The sequence below is a fragment of the Carya illinoinensis genome, chromosome 9 (assembly GCF_018687715.1).
Source record: "Carya illinoinensis cultivar Pawnee chromosome 9, C.illinoinensisPawnee_v1, whole genome shotgun sequence".
NCBI lineage: Eukaryota > Viridiplantae > Streptophyta > Magnoliopsida > Fagales > Juglandaceae > Carya > Carya illinoinensis.
Window position 1 is genome coordinate 16,852,571 of NC_056760.1, and position 13,081 is coordinate 16,865,651.

At 37.8% G+C, this 13,081-nt stretch overlaps 2 protein-coding genes across 4 annotated transcripts; one reads left to right on the forward strand and one right to left on the reverse strand.

Moving 5' to 3' along the window:
* The first annotated feature begins 714 nt into the window (after nt 1-714).
* LOC122275404 (pentatricopeptide repeat-containing protein At4g18975, chloroplastic) lies at nt 715-6,119 on the forward strand. 3 transcript variants are annotated; one of them, XM_043084443.1, is made up of 9 exons: nt 715-938; nt 1,342-1,479; nt 1,812-1,975; nt 2,067-2,168; nt 2,283-2,359; nt 2,582-2,675; nt 2,913-3,056; nt 5,170-5,382; nt 5,543-6,119. In XM_043084443.1, exons 3-9 carry the CDS (start codon nt 1,892-1,894, stop codon nt 5,741-5,743), a joined length of 915 nt encoding a protein of 304 aa, XP_042940377.1. In that variant the 5' UTR covers nt 715-938; nt 1,342-1,479; nt 1,812-1,891; the 3' UTR covers nt 5,744-6,119. The 3 variants fall into 3 exon arrangements, with proteins under 3 accessions (XP_042940377.1, XP_042940379.1, XP_042940378.1); XM_043084445.1 differs by having other exon boundaries at nt 1,885-1,975; XM_043084444.1 differs by having other exon boundaries at nt 722-853.
* A 256-nt stretch (nt 6,120-6,375) lies between these two features.
* LOC122275403 (subtilisin-like protease SBT5.6) lies at nt 6,376-11,466 on the reverse strand. Its single transcript, XM_043084442.1, has 9 exons — nt 11,342-11,466; nt 11,014-11,206; nt 10,696-10,893; nt 10,340-10,451; nt 8,538-9,099; nt 8,225-8,322; nt 7,750-8,107; nt 7,352-7,565; nt 6,376-7,161 (listed from the first exon to the last, which is right to left on the reverse strand). Exons 1-9 carry the CDS (start codon nt 11,417-11,419, stop codon nt 6,623-6,625), a joined length of 2,352 nt encoding a protein of 783 aa, XP_042940376.1. The 5' UTR covers nt 11,420-11,466; the 3' UTR covers nt 6,376-6,622.
* Between the last annotated feature and the right edge of the window lie 1,615 nt (nt 11,467-13,081).

Here is a 13,081-nt window from a genome sequence, read left to right on the forward strand (position 1 = left end):
ATTGCTCAAATTAGAGGAGGATATATCAAATGTGATAGAACCAAACATATTTCACCTAAATTCTTTTATACTCATGAACTTCAAGAAAAAGGTGAAATTAAAGTCAAGCAGATACGATGAAGTGATAATCTGACAGATTTATTCATAAAAGCATTACCAACTGCAACATTTAAGAAGATTGTGCAGAACATTGGAATGCGGAGACTTGAAGACCTTTTATCATGCACTTTTCAGGGGGAGTAACGTCTTGAAGACTTATGCTGATTGTACTCTTTTTCTTTCGCTAAGGTTTTATCCCACTGGGTTTTCCTTCGCAAGGTTTTAATGAGGCAATCTTAAAGCATTTTACGGTACACATGAATATTGTACTCTTTTTCCTTCGCCATTGGTTTTTTCCCACAGGGTTTTTCCTTGGCAAGGTTTTAACGAGGCATATTCATTATATGTGGTCATCCAAAGGGGGAGTGTTGTAAAATTACATTGTAAAATTGTATGACCACCTTGAGCTAGCCGTCAAATGCACAGTGCATAGTGCCAGCATAGTACTGCATAGTAACTGGCATAGTAAATGGCCGACATCGCATAGTGCATAGTGTCAGCATAGTACTGCATAGTAAATATGCACAGTACCAGCATAGTACTGCATAGTAACTTGCATAGTTCCCTTTGTACGCCTATATATATCGTTGAATTCTTTAAGAAATTCATAAGTTTCATAACTTCTCTGAGTTCTATCTCTCTCTCCTTTCGATAGTTTTATAACAGCTTCAGATTTTCTTTTGCCTTTCTCCCTTTCTTCCCACAGTCACCTCTGCGCAGCACCCCCGCTGCCCTCCGTACTAGGCCGCGGGCGGTAAGTACTTCGCCCCCACTGCGTGACTTTTTTCTCTCGCCACCTATATTTTCCCCGTCGCCGATTGCAACACCACCCCAAGCCGGTAAGTCCTCCACCCGTATCTCTCTTGCGTTCATTCTCTCTCCGCACCGCCTCGTGGCTGCGGCCCCCCTCACACGCCGGTGCTTCTCCTCGCATGTTAGGTTTTGGCTTGTCTCCCCCCGTCCGTCTCTCGCTTTATCTCACTTGGTCTTACTCTCTTTCCCTCCGTGAGTAGGCCACCCCACCCCACGCCGTCCCATTCATCCGCCGTCGCCGCTTTGCCTCGCCGGCATCTCTCTCTCTCTCTCTCTCTCTCTCTCTCTCCCCGATTTCTCTTGCTCTGATTTCGTGCTCCCTCTTTCTCTCCGTTTTCTCTGTTTAGTTTCTCTCACCCCGTAAAATCCCCTCTCGGTTTCTCTCTTCTCTCTCTCCATTTCTCTCTCATTTCGTTCTCTCTGTTGTAGGATAAACCGTTTGACCAGTGGAGGCCACCGGAGCTAGCAGCACCGCGTCATCTCGCCAAGTGCTTCAGACCACCACGAACCATCTCTAGGCGGCGTCGCGTCGCTCTTGAATTCGTCTGAATACTGCTCTGAGATTGGGTAAGATACTTGAGCTTTAACCCCGTAACCACATCTTAATTTTGATTGGTGCCAACTCGAAATTTGGGTTATCGCTGTTTGTATATTGGAATTTGTAGATTTAGTGATTTCATGTTGGTTGATATTGGAGGGACTCTATTTGTAATGTCATGGACAGAGGAGGGGAAGGACGTATAATTGTGGTTTGGTGGTTGGATGCGTCGGAAATACGTTTGTGATGTATCAGACCATATTGTCGATTGAGTTGATTCCCTATATCATTGCTTGGTTAAGCTATTTCCATTTTGTTTTCTCACTTTGGCATTTCAAAAGTTCCATTGTTTTATTAACAGGTTGGAACTACCTATAAATCAGAAGTTTGGGAAAGGATTTATCTTCTAAGCATGTTTTGTTTGTGGGTTGAAGTTGCTTGATGTTGGAGAAGAGCAGGAACATGATGATTGCCTGTGGTGTAAATTCATTTTGTTGCCGGTTCTCCTCATTAGGAATAAGTCAGGTGAATAGTTGGGTTCCAAAGTTATTTGATTTTGTCTTGCCTATTTATTTTCCATGCTTAATCATCTAGATTTCTTTCGTGGCCTCATTAGGTTGAGAAAGCCGAGGTGGAGCTGTTGCTGAGGTCCAGACTCTCAAATTGCACGATTTCCTTCCTTCAAAATGCAACAAGGTCTACCATCTTCACTGCAAAGGCAAGCAAGAACATTTAAGTTCATCTTTTTAATTTTCCCTAAGATTTGGGTTTGTTTGAATTAGTGATCATTTATTTGTTTGTTTGCATTTCAAATTTCCCCTTTAACATGTAGGCGCTGAAAGTTCCCCATGTCAAATGCTCACTCAATCATGGTGGAGAACTGCTAACTAATTCCAAAGCTGTTGGGAAGTATGCAACTTCTCTTTTTTCATTTTCAGGAACAGTTCTTCTGTCAATATCTAATATAGCAGTTCCCCAAATTTTTTCAGCTATTTTCTTTGTTGTGTGGATGTTTGGTTGTGCTTTACCTCTTAATGAAATGTCAGTCTAGTTCTTTGGTGGATGGTCGTGACAGCTATTATTATTTTCCATATTTTCACAATTACTTTGGATTTCTTCCTTGGAATATAGGAAAACAATAAAGGTTGGAAAGAGAGAGCACCACTTGTGGAGGAAAAGAGATTGGGCTGCGTCTGGGCAGAAGGCTCTTGGTCTTGTTAGAACTGTATGTTAATTGATCATTTCCTGGTGTTTCCCATTGCAGTTTTTTGTCTTTCATTTTTTTTTTTTTTTGGTAAACCTTAGGATTTTTTATTTTTATTTTTGTAAACCTTAGGAACACATACTGTTAAGTTTTAAAGCACTATTCTGAAGAATCTTCAAGTATTTGAAGTAGAAATAAAGGTGCTAGATTCTCTCTGTAATTTCTTTAATTTGTCATATTTTCATTTTGATATTGAAGCTTTATGGACTTCCCAAAGAGAAAGAAGCTGTTTATGGAGCATTAGATAAATGGATTGCGTGGGAGACAGAATTCCCACTGGTTGCAGCAGCTAAGGCTTTACGAATCTTGAGGAAGAGGAATCAATGGAAGCTAGTAATTCAAGTATCATACTTGTGCTCTTTGTTCTTTCTACCTTATTGTGGGTTATCCATGATTGCATGCTGCAACCTGTATGAACTCTGTTCCACAACACAATTTTAGATGAATGAGATTCCATCAGTTGAATGTGCCAGTCACTGAAATTGATTTTATGATATATATGGTGTAAGATTTACTAAGTTGTACATTTTAGACTGGCTCAATGTGAGACCTCAATGAGCCTGACTCCTGGAGTCATCTTAGTTTGTGTACAACCATAAATAGCAGACCTCATTGATGGCAAAAATTAGGCTTGCTTGATGTCGTAACATGCCAGGATGGCCTGAACTTCTTCTTCTTCTTCTTCTTCTTCTCTCTCTCTCTCTCTCTCTCTCTCTCTCTCTCTTCTGTTTAGTCTTTGGTAAACTAAATTTTATTAGGTTCTTTATTTGAAATCTCTGTTTAGTTTTTTTTTTTTGTAATATTTTTTATGGTATAACAATTTTAGAATAAACGTCTATTCTTATTTGGGTTTCTGCGTTTGGCTAGAAAAGTTGAACTGAATCTTGTTGCTATAATTCAAGAGGTAGGCCTTACTCTATAATAGTTAAATTTAAGATAATTATCTGCATGTTATTTATTAAAAAGAAAAAAGATAATTATTTGCGTGTGCTTCAATGAAAACTTGAAACCTCCCTTTCTCTCTCTTAGATGAAGATAGCATGAAATTCTGAGCTGAGTGGAGCTTTCTTATGTCAATTTATCCTAACCCTTATGGGTTGGCTCAAGTGGTAAAGGCCTTGGGCTTGGGGGTATGCTCCCCCTAGGTCTAAGGTTCAAATCCCCTTGGGTGCAAACAATTTCTAGGGGCCATCGGACTGGGGGATTTTCTCATTGAATTATCCAAGGTGCACTTGTGGGAAACTCCTTGTTGAGGGCCTGTGCACCATTGGGATTAGTTGGGATGTTGTTTTGACACCCGGTGCCAAAAAAAAAAAAAAAAAATTCTCATATCTTCTTTATCTTTTCGTTCCCCCTTATATATATATATATTTTGTTCTGTGAGAACGAATTAGGTTAAATAACATATGCTTTAAAGGTAAATTGGGTTCTTGGGATGGGAGTGCTGAATCCCACTTGATGGCCAAGCAATATAAATCTTATTCTATAACTTGTAATTAGGTGTTAGGTGTTTGCAGTTGTATACTTTGCTATGCCTATTTACTAGTTTCAATAAAATTTTATATTACTTATATAACCGATAAAAAAAAAAAAAAATTATATTACTTATATATATATCTTATTCTATAGGCTATGGAAACTCAAGGCACCCAGTGCTTGGGTTAAGCGTTCTGCCCTTTCTTTTTGGGACTTCATCTTGGGCTCTCAAATTTATAGTTTTTGTAACGACTCAGGCAAAGCTCAAGCCATATCTAAACATTGAAATTATAGTTCAAAATGACCAGCCAATGTTACAATTGGCGCCTCATGAAATTGTTAAAAATTGCAAGAACTTTTCTCTTTTAGGCAATGTGGGATCCTATTTTCCATGCTTATATACTCAATCTAGGATATTACAAATTTTGCTAGTAGTGATGTTGGTAATGGGAATATACCTAAATTTGTAATATCCTAGATTGAGTATATAAATGCAGCCTGTAAATGGGTGATGCTCTTTGTATTTAGCTAAATGCAGGAATTACAAATGGTTTTTGTACCAAAATGGTATGTCTGCCCCCTGAAAATGAAGAGTGGAGGGTTAGGTTGCAGGTTCAATCCTGTTCAGATGAATGTGTTTACTTGCCTATTAGTAAAAAGAAGCTGGACTCAGACTCAAAATATTGTATTATAAACATGTTTTAGCAATGTAGGGTCGGTTATTCAGGAACATACAAACATGTTATAAATATGTAAATATTTGCAATTCTGCAGGAATAAATCACATAGGGAAAACAATGACAATTTTGGTTAGATCTATGTGGTTTATAATTTTATACGCACCTGCATGAGACAAATCAATTGATGATGTGCTCATATTGCTAATTTTCTGTAAAATCATCACAGTAGAATAACTTATATCAGTTATGTGATATTTTCCAGCTTATAATCTAATTAATGTTCCTTGGTAATGTTTCAGCTGGCCAAGTGGATGTTGAGCAAAGGTCAAGGAGCAACAATGGGAACATATGACACCCTTCTACTGGCATTTGATATGGATCAGAGAGTAGATGAGGCTGAATCATTGTGGAACATGATTTTGCATGTACATACACGTTCTATCTCAAAGCGGTTGTTTTCTAGGATGATCTCTTTGTATGATCATCACAGCATGCAAGATAAGATAATAGAGGTATAAGGATTACCATCTTATTTGCTTTCTTACACTTTGCTTACATTCTATGCAAGAAACTGCTTCTTCTGTTTCCTTGCTGTTTTTATATTTGATGTTTTTGAAAAGTGTTGAAGACAATACGCTACTAAACTATCCATTTTCTTTATGAAACATTCAGATTTTTGCAGACATGGAGGAGTTGAGTGTAACTCCAGATCAAGATACTGTCAGGAGAGTGGCACATGCCTTTCAGAAACTCGGTCAAGAAGATAAGAAGAAATTGGTTCTCAAAAGATACAAATCTAAATGGAAGTATATCCACTTCAAAGGGGAAAGGGTCAGAGTGAGAACGGATGTGTGGGATGAAGATGAGGCATGAATCTATCGAAGCGGAACCTTTCGGGATTAAGGCCCCACATCATTGGCTTTCCCTGTTAAACCTTGCTAATTAGAGGAGCACCATTCAAGATTTTATGGATCTTGTAGCTTGGGTAATATCCACGCGAACTTTCCTTTAGGGTCCAAAGTGACGCCTTATGGGTGGACTTTTACCTGCATCCAAATCAGGAGTGACCTGTTGATGGAGATATGTACAGATAAATGGCAAGATCCACTGTAATTACAAAGAAAGGATCATAGTTTTGCTGTTGTAACATAGAAGGATGTCATATTTTTCTGTTTCCATAGGATCATGTCTTATAACCTCAATCAATTGGAAGTAGAGAAGATCCAATTTTATTGGATTTTTTGGGGAATCAAATACTTTTCTCTGCATGCACCGGAAGTAATAAATTATATTAGGGACAATGCAGGAACAGTTCTGAGGAGATGGAGATATATGGAGATGTGGTAGTGAACATGGAAGAGGAATTGCAGATGGCAGTTCACTCCTGAAATTGAAGGCACGATTTTCATGCTTGAAGAATTCATATTACGTTGAAGTATTTACAGTGCAGCATTGGAATGTTCATTCATCCATGAAAGGAAACAAATCAATGATCACGTTGTGCATCCACCCAAAATGATGATCACTAATTTCATTATTAGCTCACTTAAAAAAAAAAAAAAAAAAAATTCCAATGTTTTGTTTTTAATCCTAGAAAATTTAAAACCAAGCCTTTTTACTTGGCCGAGAACTGTACTTGAAGTATATGAATAATTGCCTTATTTCTTCTATCTGCATACCTATAATCTGGCCCAATATAAATCTTTGAACCGAGTAAAGCACAAAGGAGCATAAATCACCATGAAATTATAACTATGCTAGAGATACTGCCATTGGACTTCTTACAACATGGAGTCCGTCGGTCCAAGTATACCACCCAAAAGCATACTCATCCTTGTTAAGCGTGCTTAGCATCTCGCTTCTTACTTTAACTGTGATGGTGAAGCTCTTCTTCTGGCCAACATGATCAAAGAACAAAATACTTGGGGAGGCCCTTATGGAGAATCCCAACGGCGGTCTTGCAGTAAAGAAGTATACGCTCTTACTTCCACCAACGTTTGTGACTTTTCTTGTAACGGTCACGGCGCCATCGAGATTGGGGATTGCTAGGGACGGGTAGTTGAGGTTCATTGCCGCTAATGGTGATTTGGGACACTTGAATTTTGGATAAATTTTGCTGATTGACCCATAGGTGCAGAGGTAGTGAAGGTAATCAGAGTGCGAGGCATCGTACACTAGGCCAGGGTCTGCTGCTTTTGTTGGGCTGAAGTGGCCAGAGCCATATGCAAAGGGAGTAGCATGATTGCCGGAGTGATCGCTCAATGGCAATCCTATGTTGTTCGTCAACTGGGCTGCGAAGGTACAAATGTTGAACTTTAGGACATGTTGGCCATGGCAAGCAAAGACATGGTATTAACTTAACGTTTGAAATTACTAGAATACTTGTATCTAGAGCTTATATATATACAAGGGTATCACTTCCACTTTACCTAACTCGATATATGTATGAAAGGAGTGTAGTAAAAAAACATTCACAAGTACCAGTGGTCATAAGGGCTGATCTTATTGCAGCGCTGCTCCAAGTAGGGTGGATGGCTTTGAGAAGTGCAGCTGCACCAGCCACATGAGGGCATGCCATTGAAGTCCCAGACAAAATATTGTACTTGACAATTCGTTTATCTTCTGCCAACTTTGTAGGAGCATCGCCCTCGCTCCATGCTGCCAGTATATTCAGTCCTGGAGCTGTGATGTCAGGCTGTAAAGTAAACCAAACAAACATATGAAAGTAAAATTAAACAAATGTTCAAAGCCGTAACATATGGATGGATTTATGGAGTTCAGTTTTATTGAATTCGTGTGGCCAGAAAAAAGATTAAAAGGAAAACTCGTATCATAAATGCGTGAAAATAGAGCTGCATGCAGAAAGTTTAATTACGTACCTTGAGAATATTAGGGTCAATGACATTTGGACCTCTACTAGTGAAGGAAGCCATGAATGGTGCTGGCTTGGTATGCAGCACTGTCCTTCCTGGTATGATGGTCGCCTTTGGATTCTTAGTAGAGTTGATGTATCCGAGGATTCTATCTGCATCACTATAAGCCACTGTACAGGCAGGAAGCACGTGAGCATCACATGGTAATTCGCCGCCGGCAGCCTGAGTGTTTCCAAGGATAAGACCAGCACCACCAGCCCTCCTCACTTCGAAGCCTTTTCCAACTCTTGTCCCAAGACCTCTCATGCACAACACTATCTTTCCCTTGGCCTTCTCGGGTGAAAGAGAGTCGGGGAGGCATTGTCTGCAACAATTATTAGTCCAAATCATTAAGCAAGTCAAATTAGCCAAAGTCTTTGTTTTGATCACTGAAAGCAAGAGTCAAATTAGTGAGAGGGAGAGAGAGAGAGAGGGAAATTACCCTAGATCGTCTTCGGTCACGTTTGGATTAGCAATATCTGCTGCGTATACTAATGGGTACAACTTGTTCTCCAGCTTAGATGGACTCACAGCTTGCCCCTAGTAATTAGTCAACAAAGAGTGAAACAAACAAAGGCACGGCACATGATCAATATTTCAAGAGGAAAAACAAAAACATTATTGCATGTTTGATTTGGCAATTTAGTGGTAAAGTTTTGTCCTCAAATATTTATACAGAAAAATTGCTCAAAAATGCTTCTAACTAAATTCAAAAGAGACGTGTAAACTATTTTGTAACTTTTCCAACTCGTTACCTCAATTTTCTGACCATTTCCCAACACAACAGGAGAGACAAACTCGCGGTCCACGCTACTAGCACCAACGGTGATGATCCATGGAGCAATGTTTGATAAAGTTGAAGGTGTAGGGCCCGAGTTCCCGGCACTACAAGAAACTACTATGTTTCTCTTCGTGGCATGGAGGGCTCCAATTGCAATGTAATCATCCGTATAGTTAACAGGTTTATCAGTCCCGATGGAAATACTTAGAACATTGATACCATCACCAATGGCATCGTCAATGGCCGCTAACATGTCTACCTCATAGCATGTGTTCCCGTCTGCCTTGGACTGGCCTGGTACTGGCCAACAGGCTTTGTATATGGCGAGGCGGACGAGTGGTGCTCCGCCGGAGGCAGTGCCAAGAGCAAAGCCGCCGATGGCTGAGGCATTGGGGACCATTCGGCCTCCGACTGTTGAGGCAGTGTGTGTCCCGTGGCCATCTTTGTCACGCGCTGACCGGTAATCTTCGGTGTTGTTTAGAGGGCCTGAGTATATCTCATAAGCTTTGAGATAGTACCGAGCTCCAATGAGTTTCCTAGGAAAATGCCAATAGTGAAAGAAACTTCATTGTCAAAAGACAGCAATTATATATTTATATATATAAAGAAATCGTCGAAACCCCTCTCCCTCTCCCTCTGATCTGTCTCTTAAAGTGCTTCAAAGTGATGACATGATCCTGATCTTATGGGGGTAGAGTGCAGCATTGAAGTTAAGAAAATTCAACCAAAGTTAATTTTTACACAATTTTTATTTTGAAGATGGTAATACCACTAATCCTTTCTTCTTCGGTGCAAGTTCTTTTCTAAGCTCCTCCTTTATTTAAGAAATGGAAATAATTCCGAAAACCTCCATTAGATCAGTACTGCACGTAGACAATAAACGAAAGGACTACAGGCAACATCCTTTTCACCATAAATATTATTACGTACCTCTAGTCAACAATTATATATATATATCTATATATATATATATATAATTTATATGCCATTGGCCAGCAATGTAGTAGTACTATTTTATGCCTTTGATTGAGGGCTCTAATGTTTTTATTTTCTCTATATATGTATATATAATAGGAAGGGGTCCACCAATTGCATGCTGGTGATCATCACTTCCTTTATATTGACCAACAGACACTGAATAAGAAGAAGAATCCAAATAGGAGAATTTGGAAATGCACGGAGGCCGGGGCATTGGGGTGCTGATTATTGGAGATGATCACAAGATGCATGCAGGGAATCATGAGAAATAAGCCAAAAACTATTTAAGTAACTCACCTGTTTGTTTGAAAAGGACAGCTGTAACTCAACAAATTTTGACAATTTTAATATATAATTTGTATCCTTCAATTAATAATCCATTAATCTACGAATCTCATAATGTCAAAACGACACGGTATAGGTCACATATGTTAACGCATGCAGGCCTATTGCATGCTGTGATGATCTGACCACCTGGTATGTCTTGGAAAATGCCCATGATACAAACGCCAGTTAATAATCTAATTGAGCAAATGTACATGATGATGATGATTAGCTAACCCTTTGAAAGAGACATATAATTGTAGAATAAGATTCAGAAAGTCACTCATGGGTCACCCAAAAGAAAGAATTCCATTCAAGCATTTCATGAATAGGGCAAGGAAGAATCATTCATTCAAGCATTTCATGAGTAGGGCAAGGAAGAATCATTTTTCACAATTATTAAAACTTGAAAGCAGCCATAGATAAAGAAAAAGCAGCATGCATGTAGAGATCAGATCGATTAAGCAAGCTCACCTATTACAATGGGATGAGTTAAAAGCAACACCAGTCTGACAGATTCCCTTCCATGATTTTGGTATGGGGCCCATCCCTTCATCACTGAAACTCTTTGATTCTGGCCACACTCCTGAATCAAAACAGTACTGATCATCATGCATGCAGATCACATGTAGTGCATATTTGCCCTCATCTACATGCAATTATAATATCCTACTGCAGTAGTAGTACTGGTATGTATGTATGTATGTATGTATGTATGCATGTATAGTTGCTAAATTACAAATTAGATGAAAGTACGTACGCACAATAACATGTCAAAACAATCATTGGGCCAAAACTATATATGATTAAGTTTGTATCGAAATTGTTACCACTATCCAAGACTCCAACTATGACATCTTCTCCATATCTGGCCTTGGACAATAAGTGATCTCCTGCTGATCCCTTCCACCACGACTGCTTTCTTTCTCCCTCTCCCTCTTCCAATCCAACGAACGCCCATGACCTTGTGGTGTGCAAAGAATACTTTTTTGGGTCGCTCCGGGAAACCGATACCACTTCTTCCAAATCTGCTCAAAACCATTGTTTTAATACTACAAATAGAGAGAGAGAGAGAGAGAGAGAGAGAGAGAGAGAGAGAGAGAGAGAGAGAGAGAGAGAATCCGCGTGTAATGGTTTTGTTAATTTACCGGATAGCTTTGTGGCTTCTTCGGGTGTGAGCACTGCTGCGAAGCCATTGATGCTGTGCTTGTAGCTGTAAAGGAGAGAAGCTCTAGCTTCTTCCTCAGTGTTTTTCACTGAGAGCAGATATGAATGATGAGTTTCTTCAATCTCATGCAATGCTTTTTCTCCACTGTGGTCTCCAAAGTACACTATGTAAACCTGTGGAGGCCCAGAAACAAAAACACAGAAACGGGAAAAAATGGTGTAATCACAAAACTTTCTGTCGAATAAACCTTAATCATGAGAAAATGATGAAACCACGAATACATGAAATTCTTAAGAAGAGAGAAAAACCTGTTTTTGTACACATGAGGCTAAGAAAGGGAGGGGGAGGAGGAGGAGGAGGAGGATAGAGATAATGGAGAATCTCATGATTGTAACAAAAGTCTAAAATGCTAATGACAAATGTAGTGTACCGTTCGGAGCTCATAACGGGATATTTATATCAGTTTAGAGAGCCTTAAGGTAGCAGTAACATCCAAATAAAAAAGCGTCCCATTTTTGTAGAGCAGGGACCTGGATATTTGCTACGTATCCCCGATTTATGGTAGTTGTAGATGAAGTACATCTCTAATGATCTTTACCTCTCTGTCTTTCCTTCTTTTTTATTTTATTTTATTTTTATTCTTAACCCATTTTTATTTTTTTATCTTTTAGTAAACAACTGCTGAATAGAAGACTCGAGCGCGTTTGAATTGAAACATCATCTTATCTCAACTTCTATTTTGAGAGATATTCTCTTATTCAAATACTTATTTTAAAATCATTTCATAATCCAAAACCATCTCACGCTTCCTAATTCCAACACACGATTTTTAAAAATTATTTTATTTCATTTTAACTTAACAATTTTAAAAAATCATCTCAATTAATCCGATTTCACTATCCAAATAATTCTGATCTATATCTCGGCCTATAGCTAGCTGTTAGCCTGATGTTATGAAATCTACACCAACTTGAGAGTAATTGGTCACTTCCACGAGTTGTTCGTATTCGATTTGTTTTGATTTTTCTATAGAGAGTTCATAAGAATGGAATTAGTTAATTCAAAGTAAGTCTTTGAAGAGAGTTATTCGAAGTTCAAATAATAAAACCGATGCATATATGCTCTTGATCTGTTTGTACAAAATTTCCAGTTTTTTAAGCATTTCATATAATCAATAACGAGCCAATATTTTCCATGATCTGAATGGAAAGATATTCCTAAATTTAATTTAAATAAAAGGAAATTAAAGAATCCAGATTTTGATAAATAATTCTAATAATGTCCAATATTCATTAATTATTTTCCATCTGAAGTCATTTTTCAAAATTAGTTTCCGGATATCATTAAATAAACGACGTACGTACAGTAGACTTTCATGGTCGCACGCTTTCTTTTTCTCAGAATGATTAATTGAATCCGTTACAAATTAATAAGACTACGTACGTATATACATGATCAGTTTATAACCATAGAATTTGAGTCCACTACACGTTTATATACATACATACATACATATATATATATATATATATGATCAGTCTAAGGTCTTGTTTGGTTATACAAATTAAATGAGATGAAAAATTTGTGAATAGTATTAAGATAATTTATAAATAATAATAAAATAATTTGAGTTAAAATTTTTATAGAGTTTTGAGAAAGGAGAGAAAAAGTTGAATAAAATAATTATTAAGTTAATTGAGAGTTAGAATTTAATTTTTAATATATTTTTTTTTAAATTTGAAAAATTGAATTATTTTGTGTGTTTTATTTAGAAATTTGGGAAATTTATAATAATAAGATAATGTTACATGAAAAATTTGAAAATTTGAAATTAAAAATAATGATGTTTGGATATTTAGATGAGATGAAATTGTTTCAAAAGTTTGTGAAATCAAACCAAACCTAATTCTCTATAAACTATAACGACAGTTTTAAGTTATAGGTCAAACATGAAATAAATTATCACACATAGTAAATTCATTTTAGTGTGCTCATAAAAAACGAGGGTTGTTTGGACACTTTGCCCCATTTGAATATTTTGAATATTT

What these genes read in the sequence shown, in the direction of transcription:
- LOC122275404 (XM_043084443.1), top strand. Translation starts at nt 1,892, where the DNA reads ATGTTGGAGAAGAGCAGGAACATGATGATTGCCTGTGGTGTAAATTCA. An exon ending in CTACCATCTTCACTGCAAAG is followed by an intron (nt 2,169 to 2,282) that starts GCAAGCAAGAAC and finishes TTTAACATGTAG; the next exon opens with GCGCTGAAAGTTCCCCATGT. An exon ending in AATGGAAGCTAGTAATTCAA is followed by an intron (nt 3,057 to 5,169) that starts GTATCATACTTG and finishes GTAATGTTTCAG; the next exon opens with CTGGCCAAGTGGATGTTGAG.
- LOC122275403 (XM_043084442.1), bottom strand. Translation starts at nt 11,419, where the DNA reads ATGAGATTCTCCATTATCTCTATCCTCCTCCTCCTCCTCCTCCCCCTC. An exon ending in AGAAGCCACAAAGCTATCCG is followed by an intron (nt 10,894 to 11,013) that starts GTAAATTAACAA and finishes GGTTTTGAGCAG; the next exon opens with ATTTGGAAGAAGTGGTATCG. An exon ending in TTGACCCTAATATTCTCAAG is followed by an intron (nt 7,566 to 7,749) that starts GTACGTAATTAA and finishes TTTACTTTACAG; the next exon opens with CCTGACATCACAGCTCCAGG.